Source organism: Equus asinus, chromosome 23 (genome assembly GCF_041296235.1).
Source record: "Equus asinus isolate D_3611 breed Donkey chromosome 23, EquAss-T2T_v2, whole genome shotgun sequence".
NCBI lineage: Eukaryota > Metazoa > Chordata > Mammalia > Perissodactyla > Equidae > Equus > Equus asinus.
The window spans coordinates 27,950,776-27,972,132 of NC_091812.1; the positions used below are offsets into that span (position 1 = coordinate 27,950,776).

The 21,357-nt window shown below is 39.1% G+C and overlaps 1 protein-coding gene across 6 annotated transcripts in view; it reads right to left on the reverse strand.

The window, feature by feature from the left end:
- PCSK5 (proprotein convertase subtilisin/kexin type 5) overlaps positions 1-21,357 on the reverse strand; it is a 444,775-nt gene that overhangs the window by 207,638 nt on the left and 215,780 nt on the right. For 5 of the 6 annotated variants that reach the window (XM_070495324.1, XM_044767585.2, XM_070495325.1 and 2 more), the window contains exon 10: positions 12,332-12,435. In XM_070495324.1, the coding sequence (XP_070351425.1) occupies positions 12,332-12,435 (104 nt within the window). Of the gene's footprint in view, positions 1-7,626; positions 7,720-12,331; positions 12,436-21,357 lie in introns of all 6 variants that reach the window. The other variant, XR_011497225.1, reaches the window with a different exon arrangement.

Here is a 21,357-nt window from a genome sequence, read left to right on the forward strand (position 1 = left end):
TACTGCTTCCACAGTTGAAGTGCATTTAATATATCAAGCATGCTTTCCAAAATAAGATGCCTAAAAGAACTTTTATATGGGAGGTAAAAATAATATTTTACATATGCTTTTTACATATTAGCTAATGAAATTTCTACAACAATTCTATAGCAAGATAGTATTATTCACATTTTACAGGTGAAAAAATTAAGACTCGTGAACTTTAAAAGAACTCCCCCAAAGTCACAGGAGCTCCATCCCAAGTGTTCAGAATCTCCATGTATCCTCTATGTGCCCATTGACTACTGGTCTCTATAAGCCACACAGTGTTTCTTTCAACTAAGGTGCTCAAATCAATCATAATCCTCAGAATAACGAGTTAGTACAGTGGGAGAAACATTTCAGGAATTTATCTATATATCACAAATGAACATTGGAACATTTTTATCCTCTTTGCCTTTTGCAAATCAGCTGCATAAAAACTGCTCTTCTTCAAAACTCATTAAAATAGCATGTGCAAAAAAAGAAAGATGTGGGGCTTGGAAGCAAAGTTAACTTCTTGTCCATAACCTTTTCTCCTATTGTTGCTGAGAAATGACCTTCTTCAGTCATCTATCAGGGATTTTCCCTGAGTGTGGAGATATAATTAATATGGCAAAGGTACTTTATTTTATATTCATGCTTGGCCATTTTTTTATTAGAGCTAACCAGGCACGCACAGATGGAAGAATGGCATTGAGTGGCAAAGAGCAACTTCCCATTTGTAATATCCAGCAGTGATCACAATACCCTTCTTTTTGGCCCTTTCAAAGATGACTCTGGAAACTTCAGGGGGTGTACTGCATCTTCTGGTATAACACCATGAAATGAAGCCTGTTGAAATCATTATTGGGATGTGTGATAGAAGTTTAATTGCTCTGAAATGCCTAAGGCCAGCAAGATGTGAACATGTGCAAAGAGTTTGAATTGAGATTCTAAGGAAAAAAAAAAAAGTCTGGATCTATTTATTTCACAGAAGATGCATCCAGATGGATTCTGCAAAGTGATTGCCTGGCGTGTAACTGTACTTTGCTGGGTGCCCTGGCCTTAGGAAGTTATGCATAGAACTAGGGCAGGATTAATTTTCAGGGCTTCTTTTTGAATCTTTAGGTCTGGTTTACATTGTAGACACTAACACCAATATAAAGATCTCTCTGGATAGGAAAAAAGGATGGGGTAACCCATTTTTACTAAAATTATAGTGTAAAAAAGATGTAATCATAAGGCCCCTTTGCCTCCTGTTCCTTGGGGTCATCCTATAGATCTTGAACCAGTTTTCACAGCTGGAGCAGTGCCTGTTTACCATGGTCTCAGTGTGGTCACAGCAACTTAGAGCCCTCTGTTCCTGAGGGGGGACAGAGAACTGGTGCTGCCGTCTGTGCTAGGAATATGGATGTCAGAGTCCAAAATGATACATGTGTACTAATTTCAGTGACAGAGTTTCTCCTATGTACCTCAATCCCACTTTTCCCTTTCACATTTAAAGCTCTATTCTTTGGTAGAAAAGATGGCCTGTTGGGTGTACCTTCACAAGATAGCCTGAGGATCATCAGGGAAGCTTCAAATAAGGCCATTCCCCACTGCCTTATTTCTGTGCTCCTATATCCTGCACATGCCAATACTTCACCCCAAATATGAATCTTCTTCTATTGGCCCCAAATGAAATAATTATACATTTGAATTCGTGAAGCTTCAATCATTTTTGGTCACACAAAAGGGGAGAATGTAAAAAGAATATGAAAAGAAAAATAGATTTGTGCTTAGCACTCACACTCACTTAAAATTCTAAGATTTTACTTTGAAATTTGTCCAGAGAGCTGGTGGTAAAGATAACAAGGAAATAGTCACAGATATTGAAAAGCTCTACTTGACTCTAGTAACACAGAGCTACTTTGCTAAGGAAGGTTCTGTGAACGTTAAGGTTGAAGCAATAGGTGAAGTTTAAAATGAATAAAACCATCTCTGCATAGGTATCTTTTAAGATACCTGTGGCTTTGACAATTGTGGGAGAAATTACAACAGAATTCCTTGCAACTGGGCTGCCCATTGGGGACCCGCGTGGATTAGAGAAAGGTACCTCTTTCTTTAAGGTGGACATCATCCCACCCTGGGGCACATGGCTTGGTGAATGGATCAAAGGCTGGATTTCAGTCTCTACTCAACCCCTCTGTTTGGCTCCCTTGTGCAGTTAATAACCTGTGCAACCAACTATGGCAGCCCTATCACACAATTATGGACATTTCTTGCATTTCTAGCTATCTCCTCTGATTCTTTAGTCATATGTGGCTGGCATTCAGCGGGAGTCTTAGGCTTCTAAGATGTACAATATTGAACTCTGGAACAAAGCTGGACACATATCTTCTGCCTTGGCTATGTAGATACTTCTGAGGGTAAAAGAAGCAAACGATTTCCAGACAAAACCATCCCACATAGTATACTAAGAAAGCATAGACCCTGTAGCCTCTGGTGGGTTCAGAAAAAGCAGTGCAGCTTCTTAGGACCATAGATGATTCTTAAGTTTGCTTCATGGCCAAGAAAAAGAATATTAGTGTAAAACTTATGAAAGAGAAAAAGTCATTTATAAGCTATAAATGCTTCTGTCTGTCTACCTGTAACAGTGTTAACAGTAATTCAAGAGGCGGACCAGAATTATGTTACTTGCTTTCTATAAATCTCTAGAAAGTCACATGGCAAATAAAAAGATTACAACTGTGTGTGAAAAAAATTCAAATATTCAAAGTGAAGTGGCTTTCTGAAGGTCACGGTGAATAATAATAAGCGGCAAAAAGACTTTTCAAAGGAAATTTAGGAAGCCTTCTCCAAGTATCATTTCTGGCCTGACATTTTTCAAGAAGCAATCTTGTCACCAGGCCCTGTGCCCTGAGTTTATTAAAGAGCCATTTCAAAAAGCATTTCTTTTTTAAAAAAAGAATTTAGCAAAGATGATTCTATATTGCAACTCTATCACTCTCCTCATTTAGAAGGAGGCCGAGAGATGATAAAAATTTTTGCTGAATGTCACAGTCCTTAAGGTCAGGAATATACAATTGCATACGAAGATGAAATGAAATGATCACCGCAAGAGAATTTTCATCCATTTTAGCAAGTCAGTTTCTTATACTCATGTCATTTTGTAGGACATATCATAGGACCAATGGATTTACACCATCAGCCTAAGAAATAAAACTCTTTCTGACATCAGACCAGCAACTACAATCAACCTGCATGAAAGTCATTACTATTATCCAACTCATTTTCTCAAATCACTGCAGTGGCTTCAAAATGTTTTTTAAATCAAATGAGAACTCCTAACTCTAGGACTCAAGTAGCTTTACTGTCAGTTTCTTTTTTTTTTTTTTTTTTTAAAGATTTTATTTTTTCCTTTTTCTCCCCAAAGCCCCCAGGTACATAGTTGTGTATTCTTCGTTGTGGATTCTTCTAGTTGTGGCATGTGGGACGCTGCCTCAGCGTGGTCTGATGAGCAGTGCCATGTCCGCGCCCAGGATTCGAACTAACGAAACACTGGGCCGCCTGCTGCAGAGTGTGCGAACTTAACCACTCGGCCACGGGGCCAGCCCCACTGTCAGTTTCTTTTAAGTGACTTTCGTCATCGCATCATACCTGCCCTTTTTGCCCACTTGGCCCTCTCTCTTTTCTCTTAGCCTGACCCTTGGTTTCATCACAGCTGTCTCATCCAGTTTTAATCCCCAATCCTCCAGGAAATGCAAATCAACAAAATAATGCATCTGTTTAAACCAACTAACTACTCTAGAAACTATTTCAGACAAGCTTCCGTTCCCAATAGTAATTCTAAAGTTCTCAAACATCATCCACTCTCTCATTATATTTATTTATCCTTCTGATCTAGGTAATGTATGTGATATTAATACAATTCATTGATGATCAGCAGATTATGTTCTTTTCAATACTTTTGAGCCCATTAGTTGTTTATTGAAATCCAATTAATCTTATAGAAAAATAGAACACAAAGAAGTTAATGCTTTATCCAGAATCATCAACTAAAATCACTGATAAATGAAAACAATAACCCAGATTAAACAGACTACAAAGATTACAAGAAATATGTGAATATCAAGTAGTGAGTCTAGGATTTGAAAGTGATAGTGGAACTAGTTTCATTTCTAAGCTACACACAGCATTTTAATGCCACAGCTCTAGGCATCTATACATATATATGCTTAATTTTTATCATACAAAAATCTCAGAATATTAACTTATTCATTTGACATTAAATGTTGTATGAGAATGACACATGACATGTAGATGACAATTTTACCTGAGTACACACTATGAATGAAGGACTATGCTCAATTCTGCATATGATACTGTTTTCCTCATTCTTCCCTTTGCCACACACTCTAGATATGATGGCCTCCTAGTTTGTCCTTGACAAAGTCTCTCTACATGCTGTATGCCTTGCCTGAAATGTTCTACATCTGGTTAGCCATCTGGGTCATTTCCTTATTCCTCAGGATTCCTGTTTAAATTAGAGAGGCCTTTTCTGACTGTCTAACGTTTAGAACGTTATAATTTGTCCACACACAGACTTGTACATGAATACTCATACCAGCTTTACTCACAACTGGAAACAATAAAACCATCCATGAAAAAGTGAATGAGTATGCTAATTGTAGTCTATTCCTACAGTGGAATACTACTTAGCAATAAAAAGGAATGAATTCCTCATATATTAACGACATGGATGAACCTCAAAAATATTATATGGAGAGAAAGAAGTCAGTTTCAAAGAATTCTATTTATATAAAAGTCTACAAAAGACAATTGAATCTACAGTGACAGAAAGCACATCTGGTTGCATAGGGTGGGGGGTCAGGTAAGGGATGAGAAAGGAGCACAAAAGAACTTTTTGGGGTGATAGAAATATTCTATAACTTGATTGTGGCGATGGTTACATGGATGTATACATCCGTACGCTTAAAATGGTGCTTTTTATTATCTGTAAACTTACTCCAATAAAGTTGATTAAGAAGGGATGTAGATTACCAGATACATCATTTATTTGTTTACAAAGCTGGGATGCAATCCCAGGTTGTTTGACTTTGGAGCCCATGCTCTGAACTACCACGCTGAGTGAGTTTTTCCTTTTAAATAAACACGAAACCTCAAATAAGAAAATTACTGGTGAATTTTGAAAGCCTCTGTGAGAGAATGTGTCTATATGTGTGGGTATGTGTATTCTGATAAGACTGTCTTGGCTTAAATCCCTTTGGGGTATCTTATTTTGGAACTGGATTCAGAATTCAATTATTAGTGATGCAAAGAAGTCCATGTCGTTTTATAACGTACTTTTGGCCTGAAAACTGCATTGGTCTTGGTTGATCACCCTTGGTAATTACCAGGTTTAGGGCTTGATGATTTTCATCTTTGCCTAAAATATCAAGTGTAAGCACAAAATATGAAGACTTGTTACCATTAAGGATAGCCAAACTCATGTGCTGAACGAAGAGTTTTAAAAATACCTGAGGAAGACCACCCTAATTAGGACTAGTGAAATTGAGTTTCATCAGTTGATTACACAAAAAGAGATATCAACTCTCTCTTGAGTGTACAAGCTTTTGTACATCATTAAAAAATCATATTTTATGCTTACAGCTTTTATACTGTCTATTAATGACTAAAGAGTCAATAGGACACTGAGCTCTATTAGTTCACATTTCTACCATTAGTTCCTATGTTGAAGCAATTAATTACAACTTTTAAGATTTAGTAGGTTGAAGTCAAGGTGGCATTTAAGTATTAAAATTAATTTGCAAAACAGAATTTAAGTATAGTTGTGTTTGATAAATGATTATAGGGTAGTCATTGATATGCAATTATGGGATAAAAAGTATGAAGACATATTGGTGATAATTTCATTACAAAGTCCTTAATACACCTTCTCTCACCCACTCAAGGTAATTAATTCAATTAATTTCAACCCCAAAACAGCATTCTAATTCACAACATAGTTCCATATCTTGATGCTCATTTCAGGGAGTAGGAAGCTGTGATGTATGGAAAAATACTTTTAAGACTCTTTTTTTTTTTTGACTCTTTTTATGTCTGTTATTTTCCATTTTCAAAGCACTTTTCATTCAGCTCAGCCTTCTCATTATGTTTGGTATTAGTTGCCCATATTCCAGAAAACCAAGATAGGAAAACTTTAATTGGCTTCCTCAAAGGCCAATGAAAGTATCAACAATAGACTATCTGCTAGGATTTAAAAATCCTTAAGGTTGTGGCAAAACCACAAAACTACCAAATGTAATTCCCTTCGTTAACTAATCATATCTGGTATAGAGATAATAGTCATATAGTGCAACTATCACTTTAATTCTATTTTGAAGATTAATTTTAAGTGTGAAACCACAGGCATTTAAAACTTACGTACTTAGGGGTGAAAAAACAAAACGCCGTCTACGTTGAACAAACTTAACGCTACCATTCAGTGAAAGACCAGCGTGGAGAAAACTTTTTCATTTATAGAAAATATTTTTTAACCTCACATACTTAGTAGACATGAGTGGAACACTCTGATGGGACAAGTGCACATTTTGGATACAAGACTCGAGATTAAGAAATGATCAAGCAGTTTGCTGTCAGGGCTTCTATATTATCATTCCCGTGTAGATATTTAGGTAAATTATCCACCAGACAAAAGAATAAAGGTAAAAATCCCTAAATTATGTATGATTCACATCTTTTTTGTGAATGAGCAAGAAGATAAGCTCATATGTCCAATGGCCAATAAATACAACAATAAAAGGTTTTAATACATATTAAATGAAAATGAGTTCATAGAGTACAATGGCATAAAACATAGAGTCTTGAAAGAAAAATCAGGTAGCATTTCCAGTGAGCAAATTTTATTAGGTAGAATCAAATCTATTTACCTCCCACTGTCTTTGCATTTTAAGAGAAGAACTAAATGCCTTATTTCTGCGAATAGGATTGGGACTGGAGTCAAGCATCTGATTCTAACATCATCTCTGACACTGGCCAATGAATAACATTTCACTTTGACCTCTCTTCAAACACATGATGTGCAGGTTACCAATTAAGGCGCATTATGTAGCTTTTACATAGCTACCAACATCACATCAGCATGCTAGGTGGCAGAGATGAAATATTATTTGTACAGTGAAATAATAAAATATAGTTTTACCCTTTGACATGGTAACACATCAGATATCACTTTACACACTCAAATAAAAGCACATTTCAAAACCTTTAGTTTCAATTCAACACATGGCATGCTTCATGGTTTCAGCACTTCTAATTCTTTTAATAAGTGTTACAAACTGAAAGCAAGACAGGTAGGTATTAAAAATATATTGGAACATCTTAAAATTACCAGCCCTACCAGTGGAAATAAAATGATGGCAATTAAAAGTAATAAAGGTTATTAAAAGTTAAGGCCTTGGAGACTAAGAAGTCATGTTAGACTGTCAATTGTTTTCCCCATGGTGGGAAATCAGTTAGAAATTAAAAAAAAAAAAAAATCTAGTAGTTTAGTTGTGGTCAAAGAAAGAGTCAGTGGGGATGGGGAGGTTTCAGCAACATGCTGATAGAAAAAAAGAGACTTACATAGTCTGGGAGGGCAGTGAAATGGAAGGCGTGGTAACCTCGCTCACTTAGTTGTCATTTTTGATTTTCAATGACATTTTTTCCTTCTTTCGCCTAGTAAAGATGACAGAAGGTCCTAATTTATTATCTGATGTCTATTCCTGTTCCTAGATTTAAGAGAGTTTAACTGTAGACAGTCATATCATCCAAATACAGACACTTTGAAAAAAACTGAAGCACTGATGTTGCATGCATTCAATTATACTTGTAGCTGCATCCACAAACCAGAGAGAAGGGCTGGAGGGAAAGAAGCAGCAGGCACAGCCCAGGTGACTGGGGAGAGAGGGGGTGGATCTGCACGTTCCTCAGATTAAAGCAGGAGATGGGAGGGGATGATAAAGAGCTAAATTCTTCCTGAAATGATCTGAGCCATCACTTCTAGAAGAATGCAGAATTACAGTCCTGAGCATGGCTCTGTGGTCCACATATCCTATATGCACACACAGAGCTGCTCAAAATACACATCGCACACCACAACAGATAGTCTCTCCATTAGATGCCTTCTGCTGCTGAGGGTAGGCTGCATTTTAGATGATGAGAGCAATATCATCAACACTTTTATAAACGTGACCTAGCAGATGGTTTACGCTTGACTGAAGGGAAAAAAAGGGCAGTGTAAATTTCTGTTTTGTATGTAAATCATACCACAGCCAGATCCAACGAGGCAAGACCATGGGGTCCCTGACATTTCCTTCCACTTCCACTTTTTGGGTGCCCTTCAACATCTATTGGGCTGGCATGTTGAAGGTGCTCAGGAAATATTTGTGAATAAACAAATGAAGAGACTGCATAAATTAAATTCTGTGAATAAAACCACCCAGATGGCAAAAGCCCTCAGTTCTACAGCTGACTTGTACATTTCTAGGAGCATGAGGGAGTATTAAAAAGATGAGAAAAGGAAAAAATAGAAAAGACTTCATAAGAGGTAAGGGCAGGGATCAAAGGAGAAGGAAATAACACTAACAACCCAAATAATTTAACGCCAAAGTCATCTCCAAGCATTGCAAATGTTGGTCAGCAGCAAAATATTGGAATTTGGATTTCAGTTCTCTAGAGGCAAATACTACATCTGTTTGTCTGGTCTCATACAAATACTTTCCGATTCTCATGCATAAACTTAAGTAGATTCTTTGATAGGTGCGTGATATTTATTCTATTTATTTTTAAAGAAACCATCTCTTGCAGTTTAAAGTCAAAACGTGTCGTCTAAAATTTAGCTAGGATTATTTACACAAAGGACAACCAAAATAACGTCTAGTTAGTTTGCATAGGTATGTATTCATTGGACTACGTTTATTTTGAAAAATGAACCTTCTGCAAAAGACATTTTTACTATACTATAAGAGACTATTATTATTATTATTTAAGAAGCAGCCGGACAGAATAATCTTAGTTCAGAGTTGTGAAAAATTAAGGTACTATTAGCATAAAAATTAAGGAACTATTAGCTTTGGGGCCCCCTTCACTGTGAGCTGATCACACTACAAGATGGTTTATAGAGTTCCACTATAAGGAGAGCAGGGAAAGAAGAAAGTTCTCTGCACCCAGCTCATTAGCATGCAACTCCTGGGTAATCCTACTCTCAGAGAAACATAGAGATGAGTCAGTAGAGAGCCACATTCTTTAGTTTTTCCAGGCCAGCCTCCTTGCCTGAATGAGAGCCTGTCCATGCCAGTCAACAAGAAGCCAGCAACTGCTTCTGGAGAGAATCTCTTCCATTTTCCAGTCCACAACACACGTGGGTAAGAGTGGTCAAGTCTGCCTTGGAGACAGGCGCACCCCAGTCTAGTTTATACCTTATCTGGCTCTCTGCTATGCCTAGGATGTACTATATATGGGTATGTCTGGAGAAACGTAAGAATGTTGTGTGAAATGGACTTGGCAGGGTTTGGTGACAGACGGTTCTTTAAGGTGCTGTCTTCTCTGAAGTTATCAGTGATAACTAAGATTCTTGAGTCTATTGATGGGGAGATCTCAAAATCAAATGGGTTACTACTCCGAGCTGCTTCTGCTTTCCCTGATGGGAAGGAAATTCTGACACTGATACTGACATCCCCATCGCAGAAGAGTACGTACTAAGCAATCTGTGAAATTAGTCTCATTTTTTGTTTTTTTAAAAACCACTCTTCAAACAAGTCACATTGCTCAACATCAGGGCACAAAAGCAAGCCCAGGAAAGTACAGGTGTTTTCAGATTCGTTTCATGCATCCATCTCACTCAGCATTAGGACCAAGGTGCCTGGGAAGAGAGAGCACCCAGAGCTACATGCTTCTGTTTGCAGGCAACTTCCGTTTTCTCCTAAGGAGAAATGTTTGGCCATGTGTTCCTGCTAAGCAAGGCCTGCAAAAGCTGGCTGACCTAATTTAAAATACGAGCTCTCGCTGAGCTCTCATTGCATGAACCTCTTCCAAACATTAGCTATTTTTCGTTCGTTCAGTTCTTATTTAATAAAAAGTCAGCCCATCTTTCTCCAGTCCCAGTGACCTGCTTTCTCTCCTTCCCCCGAGCACGTCGCTCCTCCTGCTCGCCTCTGCCTTAATCACTTTTATTTGTGGGACGCTGGGGAGAGGATGGTAATGCTTAGAGTAGGGAAGAAAACTCTTTCTTAAAAAATTCTTCTTATTATGATCATGTTTAGATGAAATATGGGGCTTGCCATCAACAAAATTACAAAACAATTCCACGGGGAGTCCAGACCGTTCAGGGTAATTCATCTATGAAAAAGTGAACTTTAATTGTTACTCTTGGCAGCAATCTAAGAGAAGAGTGAAATATTATACTAAATATTGCCACGTGCAATAGTAAAACGCTCTTTCCTGCTTGCCAGAAGCAGTGCACAGTCCCCTTCGGACTCAGGTTTGGATCTGGTGATTTAGTCTAAATCTTCTGTTTCTCCCTCTCCAAAACCAACAGAGGTTTTCAAAAGAGTTGCATTTTTTATTAGAACCATTTGCTCTTTTTAAGCTGCCAAAAAGGAATAAGTAAAACTAAGACTTTTATTTGGGTTAAAGTGGATTCCTTCGCTTCATGGAGGTCAATGTACTTAGTCTGTGAACATTCTACTAAGAAGTTCACTGCAGCGTCGAAGCGGCCAAGGTTATGTTTTGTTCCCTTCTTCCCTCCACCCCAAACCCCAAAGCCTCATGGGTTTGTATAGGAGGAGCTGGGAGCATGTGGAAACTAATCAAAATGAAACATACATATGGCAAATTATCTCCTGGATTTTCCAGAACAACTGAAATTTCAAGTATTTTTGATGTCACACATAACAGTTGCTATTTTGGGACCAAATGTCTGGATCTGGGCTTCAGAAAATGTGATCCCAACAGGTATTTACAACCCTTTAGATTAAAAGCTTACTGAACACTGCCGCATTACATAGTTTACCTGCATAGAAAGGCGTGTGATAATACTCAAAAGCAGAGGGATATTATTCTTTTGCTAAAAATGGAATCAAGTCTTTAGTGAAGATGTTAATCAAAGAACTATTTTATACAGCGCTGGTTACAGAGTATATTTACAGCTTTTGGCTAAGCATGAGACTATAATAAGCTATTTGCAAATAATTTTTTATATTATATTTTACATTTCCCATCTGAATATTTACATACATTGGATATAATTTACTAAGGATATATTAAAATCATATGTAAGATATTCTATGTAGATAATATTATTCATCTTCTAAAATGTTTAAGTTGGGGAAGTTAGGGCCCAGAAAAATTGAATGACTTGCCCAGGATCATTCAGCATGTTACCAATGATCTGAGGACCAGAACCTCAATTTTTAAGTTGATATTCCCTAGGCTATGGGATACTGGTTTTCATCCATAGGGATATATAACGATACCAAGATTATTTGGGAGTAAATTTAAGTCTGCAGATATGACAAAAAAGTAATCTTAGTTGTAACTTAAATTAATAGACATCTGAAACCTGAGTAAATATACTAAACTTTAGGACATCTGCTTGATATAATTCTTTTCTTTTTATTATAACATACATTATGGATGGCAACAAACAAAATGGCTACCGTAAGACAGTCTGAGGGAACCAGAATCTCTTCAGCCAAGAGAAACAGACTCAGCAATGACTATATACTGTGCACAATGGCATAAAGACTGCATATTATAAAGCTTCATAAGAACATTTAGTTTGTATAAAGTAATGTAGAATCATGCCTGTTTTTCTGTTTGTGGAAGTTAAGAAAAAAACAACCACAAAACTAAAATGTATAGAAAGCGTGGCCTAGCAACCAACAGTGCTACACTCAAGTGAAAAAGATATCCCAATTATTTAAGTGGAAGGAGTCACTATAGAAGGTGAGGAATTTTTAAATGCATTGTTACAAATACCACTCAGATAATCAACGACAGCATACAGTAAACTAACGAGGAGGCCCACAGGTCGGCTACTCTTGGAGCTTGGTTACCCTTTAAGAAATTGACCTATGATGTGGGAAGCCAAGGGAAGCTGCCTTATATGTATTGTTTTAATTAAAAAAAAAAAAAGATTCTGCCTTTTATTTACTAAAAGATCAAGCTCTTCGTGTGTCAGCACAAAATCTCAAGTTTCTCTTGAGGGGTTCTATTTCCTGCTCTCCATTTAAAATGGGGGAAAAATAAAAATATTTTGCCTGTGACAGAATATGAAAGAAGTTCTCACCCTTAAAACCAGCAGCATTGGTTTTCCAGTCATTAGCGTTCAAATGTCCTGCACGGGAAGTCCTGACAATAACATGCTGCACGTCTCTCCAGGTCAGAAACGGACTGGGGAAAGACAAGGTAAGAATCATTGTACCAAAAAAAAAAAGATGGGGCAAGCAGAGTCACAAGCAAATTAAAAAAGCGAAAGCAAAATGGCAAAGTACTAAAAACATAGGGTCAGCTATTTGGGTTTGGGATAAACAAATGCCAAATGCCGCTCTCGTTCTCAGCATGGAGAAGTGACAATAGTCTGAGGGAGGCAGAAAATGTGACCTTAAATTTGAGAAATCACGTGATATTAGTCAGTGTAACTTAGTTTTTAAAAGGGTGAGGATTTCCAGTTTCCTCAACAAAATGGCTCCCAATTCTGGCCCTATTGACCTTTGCGTAAAAGCTTGCATCACTGTTGGAAAATTACAATAAGCTAAAGTCAACGCTGAAGGCCTCTGGAACATTCCTTGTTCAGTTGTAGAGCCAGGCAAGAGATTTGTAATTTAACAGAGCACTTAGCAATGTTTAGCATTCTGCATGTAGGTTTAGGATGTGGAAAAAGTCTCAACTGAAGCTGGATCCCCATCTTCCCCATTTTAGGAAGAGAATATGGCGGAGAGCCTAAAGATGGGCTCCAAGGTATAGGCAGCTATGGGAGTTTTCTTAACTTGCAGTAAGTAGTTATCATATTAAATTACTGGATACCTATTCCTTGTGGGTGTTAGCACTGAAGAGCACAAAGAAACTACTGAACACAAGATACTTCCATTGGAAACTGCAATACTAATCATAAGCAAACAGAAAACAAATCCAAGTATATATACAGACTTTTGTTCTCTTTCAAAGAATAGGTATATACTAGAAGGGTTTCTTTTTTGTGTGTGTGTGCTGAGGAAGATTCACCCTGAGCTAATATCTATTGCCAATCTTCCTCTACTTTGCATGTGAGCCACCACTACACCATGGCCACTGAGAGATGAGTGGTGTAGGTCTGTGCCTGGGAACCGAACCCAGGCCACTGAGGCAGAGCGCGTCGAACTGAACCACTAGGCCACTGGGGCTGGCCCTATACTGGAAGGCCTTTGACTCAGGGCAGAAAATTCTAACCAGGATACTTATTCAACTCAGTCTTGAATGTGAGGTGTGACAATCTTTTACTTAACTAGGAAATATGGCAATTATCATGTAGCTTGTGTAGTTATTTTCTTTGTTTCTCTGCTGCCACATTCATTTTAGAAGGATAATTGCAAAAGATGGGTCAGAACATTTCAGGGAGGAGAGAAAAGGACTTGCTACCTTCCTTGAGGTGTGACAGGAGCATGTGTTAGTCCCTGTGTCCCCTCATATGCGCACGTATGGACACTGGCATCTCCCAGGTAGAGGGAGAACCTGGTATCTGAATTGTAGCTAATTTTCAGTGATGGAGCTGCCCAGTGCTTTACATTACACTACATGTTCCCATCACACCCGCCACATACACGTTTTTGAGGGTAGCCTGCTAACGAGAGGGGCCCAGTGGTCAGCATCTGGCTTCTTCATTTTCTCCCCATGTGAAAGTGACTTCTCAAAGTCTCAGTTTCCCAACTTAGAATGTGGAGGCTAACATCTACTTTACTTCCATGTACCAAATGAATCAAAGTAACGCCAGGTACTTAACCTAGTTCCCGGTGCACAATAAACCATTAAGAAGTGGTAGGCAGTACAACCTTGTGCGAAATTACGAGCCCCACCAACTATTCGGCAGCTTGAAATTGAAGGAGATGGGGAGAGAAAAGTACTATCGAGTTCTGATTCCTTTTTGTTATGCCCTCAGATTAAAAATAAGAGGAGAGAGATTAGTGCCATTTTCAAAGTTCTCAGAGGGGGCAAGACAGGATGTAAACTATTTCGTAAGACTGCATTCACAAAAGAACTTATACTAAGGGAATTAAAACCCAAGCAAAATTTGAAAAACATGAAAACAGAATTATTTTTGTTTTGACACAACACTCGTTAGGAACCAATTTCTGAGAAGGCACGAAACTCTAAAGCAAGGGAGAGAGGTTGTGTGATGGATCCCAGGAAGCAGGGAAGTTTCGCTTCTAAGACAAATAGCATGATTTGGCCCTTTGCTGACTAATACTGAATCCACATAATAATTCAGTAAACTCTATGCAGTACGGTCAGGAAAATTAGGAGACGAGTCAAGGGATAATTCTGAATGCTAGTTTCAACACAGACGTTCTAGCCCTGCCTAAGATGTGAATTGAATCTCTTTTCTCTTTCCCAGTGTAGTTTTTTGAGTGAGGGGCAAAAGCAACCACAGAAAAACTCAGTGGGGAAAGACACTCCAGCCACTTCTTTAGGGTAAAGCAGAATCCTCTCGAACGAACATACATGTTTGTATTTTTTCATGAGCAAACAGTGAGATATCTAAAAGTACACTAAGATTTGATAAATATGTCTAAATCAACCTAGTGCTTTTTAAAATAACATTTAACACACAGTTAAAACTTTCGCTTTTGAAATGTTACCCTTTAGGGGAAAAATAGACAAGAAATGAAACGAGTTTCCCATATTATCTATCACCAGGGCAAGATTCCTTCAGAAATATCTGGCACAAACTTCTGACCACTGGGAGACCATTTCTCTAGTGAACCTTAGCACTAAGAATATAATAATAATAACAGAATAGAGAACATTTACCTGGTACCTTAAGTTGTTGTACGCAGGCAGACTCAGGAAGCCTGCATCCAACTCAGCCTGAGGAAATGAGAGTTACTTGCTCTCATGCTGAGTTAGTTGCAAAAACTAGTTCTTCTTGGAGTACTTAGGAGCAATTAGGAGGAAGAAGCTGGCTTCAGGAAATTGGAACTACATGTGGAAAGGAGGAGGCATTCAGATAATTTTACTCTGACCTTTGATAACGCACAACTTCAGAAATGATTTAATTTCAAAATTTCCCGAGTTTCACCAAAATAAAATGAGGTGGGTTTTGAATCGGTGATGTTTCTACCTGTGGGAGCGTTACTAACTAGCTCAGGAAACAGCCGTAGGTTAATTTGTAGCATCCTGGAGGAGTTTTATTTATGGGGACGTCTGAGTCACATTTTATGACCTGTTTGTATTTTTGCTCACTGGGATGACGTACAAGTGAAGAAGTCAAACTATCAAACATCTGGCAAACCATATACAGAGCGTAAGCAGAGAAGGGAAAGCTGAGTTAGTGTCTGGGGCTGGAAATCCACAGTGCACAGCAGTCATGTAGGGACCCCCTAAAATGTACCCCTTCTGCCAAATACCCTGGACCAACACCTCACTGGCCTCTGAAAACCAAGACCCATCTCACCTCCAAGCACAGGAACACTGAGCACCAAGAGCTTTGGGGCAAATGATAAACAAGAGGCCAAAAGTCTAACCGACCAGGAGAAGAGGAGTTTCTCTCAACCCTGAGCCCAGTGACCACTGATCGCATAATAAGCCACATAGAGGTATGCCACACATGCCTCAGGTTTCCTCCTGAATTACTGATCATTATCCTTAAACAACAATATACATTAAAAGCGTAACATTTATAAATGCCTGCAAGATGATGGGTTGCTATCTATGACCTTTCAAGGCAATACAATACATATGCTTTTCTGGAAAGTTCTGTGTACATCATCTTTTCCTGTTAGGAAGTTTTACATTCTTTAATGACCTTGTAATAACAACCAATGTTCAGTGAGCACTGAACATTGCGTAATCTTCACAATCATCTGATATAAGTCATATCTTTATTCCCATTTCATAGATGAAAAAACTGAGGCCTTGAGTTACACATAGGAACTGAAGTACATACAAATAGTTAGTGGCAGAGCTATATTCAATCTGGCCGCACTTGGCTGCAGGATGTATGCTATCAATCACTTATTTACACCAGCTCCAGATGGACCCGCAAAGGTGAAACGGACACAAACACAGCGGTTTGTCAGGTTCTTTGACAATTGGATCAGGAAGCCAAGTGTGGCATGTCATGTCCTCATGGTTACACAACTTTTGTACATGCACTGTCTCTCAACTCAGTAGGCTGATTTCTGTTTACCACAGAAGGCAGGAGATTCTTGAATCTTAATTCGGTTTTTAGATTCCAAAGGCCTAACTTTTGCACACTCCATCACAGGTAAGCAGAAAGATAGCAAACTAGGAAAATCATATTATTTTTTAATATTTTATACTTACACTGTTAATTATTATATTATTCCATAAGATCATTGTTATGAGTTTGTCACCTTGCCTAACACACTTTGATGTGTTTTAGAACAGCCTAGTTTGGTAAGTCATTTCCAATCAGAGAACCTCAGCTGAACCTCATCCCAAACTTCCAGTTTCCAGCTGCAAAAACAGGAAAATTAATGACACTATGACTACCTGGTGTTTGTAATACATTTTTGTTCTGAGCAGTTCAAAGTATTTCATGGGCCCAATGGTAGGTTTAGAAGAAGTAGGACATATCCCAAGAGAGACATCTTGTCTAGTGCTTTTTGTTGGATTTCTAAGTGCCAAAGCTAGCACTTAAAAAAAAAGCAAATTTCTCCCCAGGAGTTTTCCCAGATAATTCTGTACGTGTGAATGTTTGAAATAAATCTGTACTTGGTAGTCCTTAAAAACAAGAACCAATTTTGAATCAAGTGACTGACTCACCTGCCTTTATTAAAAAGACAAAAGAGAGCCATCCCTGAAAGTCTAGTGGTTAAAGCGTGGCACTCTCACTGCTTTGGTGGCCTGGATTCGGTTCCCGGTCGTGGAATCACACTACCCGTCTGTCAGTTGCCATGCTGTGGCAGTGGCTCACATAGAAGAACTAGAAGGACTTAGAACTAGAGTATACAACCATGCACTGGGACTTTGGGGGGGAACAACAAAGAAACAACCTCCAAACCCCTAGATGGACCTATCATCATAGGCACGGTGGGGGCAACTGATAAAAGGGACAACAGATACACATCTTATTACAGAAAGAGAATTTATCAACAAGAGAGCAACAGCAAAGCCAGAGAATGAAAACTGTTCCTTAAATCTTCCTTAAATACAAGAGTGAATTTGTGTAATGCAATGATGAACGATGATGTGGACCAGACCTATGGGGAAATTGCATGAGCAATCAGCCATCGTCCAAATATCCAACCTTCTAAATAGTCAACAAAAAATCCAAGACCAGTCTCCTTTTCTGTTTCTTAAGATTGCATAAAACAGAAATGGAAATAAGTAGCCCCAAAATTAATGTCACTGTGCAGATGCTAAATAAGTCAGCAATTATGGGAAAGGATTCACCACTAGCTGGAACAACAAAGAAGAGGCAGAAAGTGTTTAAAGCCTGCAGAGATGGGTAAAAACATTCCCCTGATTGCAGCCAGTGCATGCCAGTGATGACTCAGGAATAAAATACTGACTATCCAACAAAGGAAACCAACCTTCTTTTGTCAGGTAACGAAGACCCTGAAAAGATCATCAGATTGTCAGTCCCACTGTGAGCAGTACAGTCGGCCCTCTGGATCCACGGATGCAGAACCTGTGGATATAGAGGGCTGACTGAGGGACCTGAGCATCCACTGGACTTTGGTATCCGCAGTGGGTCCTGGAACCATCTCCCCGGCAGATACTGAAGCAACTCGCCATCGCTAACAGCAGTATATTTGTTTTGTTTCATGTTCTACATTAATTCAAAAGTTCCAGGCCTAAAATTGGGTTGTAAAAACAGAAAACACAGTTAATAATACCTCTAGATTTAGAAATGTGACTTGTATTGATATCGCCCAGACACCTACTTATGATCCATCCACACCTGAACCAAAGCAAAAACGAGAAAATTGTCTAGGGACCTCCAAGTCAAATTTTTATTACACTCTCTTGTGAAACCACTCGTGGAGTCCTTGAATTTAGTATAAACCAAAGGTACAGAAATTAGTGTCTAAACACACTTAAGAAGATAGCCCCTACTTTATACAGAAAAATTCTGTCATTTAAACTGAAGTGCTTTCTTTCCTTTATAAACCCTGGCTTATTTGCAGGATTTATCTTTACACCTAAAAGACATCAATTAACTTTTCTGTAGCCTTACAAATAAATGACATTTTGTTTGCAAGCTCAATAATCATTTCCTTGAGATACTTTGCTACATAACCTCTGTTGTTGTTAGCACCGTCTCGTCAATTCCGACCCTGTGTACAGCAGAGGCGAACCATGCCTGGTTTTTTTCCCAGAAGAATTTAGAAAGACCGCCCTGAATTTATACTAGCATATACAGTTCTGCTGAGTGAAATAATAATGCTCTAAGATCTGTCAAAAAGATCTGGTTTCAACGAGCCGATGGTGTAAGGGACAAGCCGACTGGCCGAGGAAGGAACTGTCTGTGCCTCTGTGCTGGTGACAAATCCTCTATCTGTGGGAAGATCCTCCCCCCTGATGGCCAGTCACTGACGGGATGTTGCAGAGGATGGTGAAATGTTCTTAGGTTTGATATCGGAGTGATTTATAGCACCAACTGTTAGAACGGAGGCTGCGAGCCCACTTATTCACTGAACCAAACTCCCAGACTGGAGTGGTTCTGAAACGCGTCTACGCTGTTCAGGGATCTGCAGTTCTCACCCCAAAAGCCAGCAGCTGAACCCTCAGACAGGCAACAAAAACACGTGGTTGCATCTCTGTTATTACTATTATTCTAAATTACAGCACTTTTCTCTCATTATTCTTTTTCCTGTTAAATACATACAAAGAATTATAATAATGCTTCTCTATATGCTTATAAAGAAATATATTTTAAAAAAGGATTTTCAATGTTCAGCTTTAATTTTAAAATTTAACGAAAATCAGTCAGCATTTTGGATTCTAGAACTTTTTTATTTTAGGTATGTTTTTTTTTGGTCAGAGAGATTGGCCCTGAGCTAACATCTGTTGCCAATCTTCCTCTTTTTATTTTTTCCTCCCCAAATTCCCAGCACATAGTTGTATATCCTAGTTGTAAGTCCTTCTAGTTCTTTTATGTGGGATGCTGCCACAGCATGGCTTGATGAGTGGGATATACGTCTGCGCCCAGGATCTGAGCCGGCAAACCCCAGGCTGCCAAAGTGGAGTGCTTGAACTTAACCACTACACCACCAGGCCAGCCCCTAGAATCTTAAGTAAATGTGATTCTGTCTACTTTAGAAACTCCTGGTTTATGATGTCAACTCCTAGCAGTCTTTCTAATTACTAGACATGAGTTGTAACAAAAATTGTTTTTCAAAAACCTTACACACAGACACAGGACAAGATCAACTAAGATGAACAGAAATCTATTGCAAAAATTTTGGAGGTATTTCAAATCACCCTATGGCTGATGTAACTGGAAGGAGAAAAATAACTTTTAACTTTCCCATACTTGCTAGTAAGAAAGTAAAGCTGGCTTGCCACCTAAAGGAAAGTAGAGGAGGAAGAAGGGAAGAAACCCCCCAAACCCTAAGCCTTGTTTCCCCATCTGTCCGCTGAATTAAAGACCCAAGATACTCATGGGCTAAAGTAGGCACACAATCCTCTACTAGACGAGTCTCCTTTTCTATTTTCAAGGCAGCCCAAGCATTAACTCTGATCTCTCTCCTGTCCCTATTTTCAGACTCTCCACTCCCAGAAACTATGGCAGGAAATAGGGGCTAAATCCAACGTTCTTCTTCATTGTCCCCCCTACTCTCCATGTTGGAGTGCCAAAATCGTGTCTTCCCAGACTCCCCAATAGTGAGGGGCGCACATGAGATGGAGTCTGACTAATAAGTAGAGAGTCTGCTGGGCATTTGGAGAAAGCCTTTGCTTTCCTACTACAGGCATTCCCTAACCCTCTTTCCTTCCTTCCTTCCTCCTTGTACTTGAATGTGGATGTGATGGCTGGAGCTGCAGCAGCCATTAAGAAAAGAACAAGAGAATAACACAGACTTTGGCCTTGGCAGCCCTGAGCTTCTGAACCAACATCTTGACGTGTGGATTTCCTGTGGTACCAGCCACACTTTCCTGCTACTGAACACAATTCCCGAAAGATATATCTCCAAAAGTATGGAGTGTTAGATACCATTTACTGATCACTCACTGTGTGCCAGGGACACTGTGAAAAGTACTCTATATTCATTGTTTCACTTATTTCTCATGACAATCCTGGGACACACATACTATTATTACTTTCATTACCAAAACACGGACATCAAAGCACAGAAAGCCGAATGGTCCTGCTCGGGGTCACATGCTTAGCAAGAGCTGAAACTGGCTGCAGGGAGTTTGAGCCCAGAGCCCTGGCTCGGATCCACCCCAGCACCATGTCTTGGCCTGGAGGTGGGGCCCCGAGGGGAAGTCAGGTCAGCAGTCTTGTAGGGACTGGTCGGCAGCCTCCAGTTTCAACAGAAGGGTTAGAAATGATCCTGTCCTCCCCCAGCAGACTCACTTTGGCAGGATCTCTGCCTGGCTCTCAGAGTTGATGGGGGGCTGTCCATCACCCCACCCTGCAATGGCAGACTAGAGCAGGTCTGTGCTGGGATGTGAGTGGGGAGAGCATCACCCCCTTTCTGAAGCCAGAGTTTCTCACTGAGGATGAATAATTTAAAAAAAAAGCCAAGCATGGAAACAAAGGAAGAAAAAAGAAAAAATGGTAGAAGAAACATAAGAGGAAAGTACAAGGGAAAAAGGGAAGAGAAAGAAAAAGAGAAGACAGCAGAGAAGAAAGACAACAATAATATGGAGCTATGGAAAAGACAGTGCAGAAAAAAGGAATCAATCAGTAAAGCTGAGATGTCAACAGAGAAACCAAGAGAAAGACAGACTACAAGGAACATAGAGTGGGATTAGCAAAAGAAAGTCTGCGCTGGAGGGAGTCAGTGGATATGGATATTGTGCAATTGATCTTGTGGAGAACTGAGCTAATGATGCTGAACGCAAATATGAGAACTTCCTGCCTGTTTTGTAGGAAGATAATGAAGAGACGATGAGGAAAGACAAGATGCTCGATCTGGAGGACAG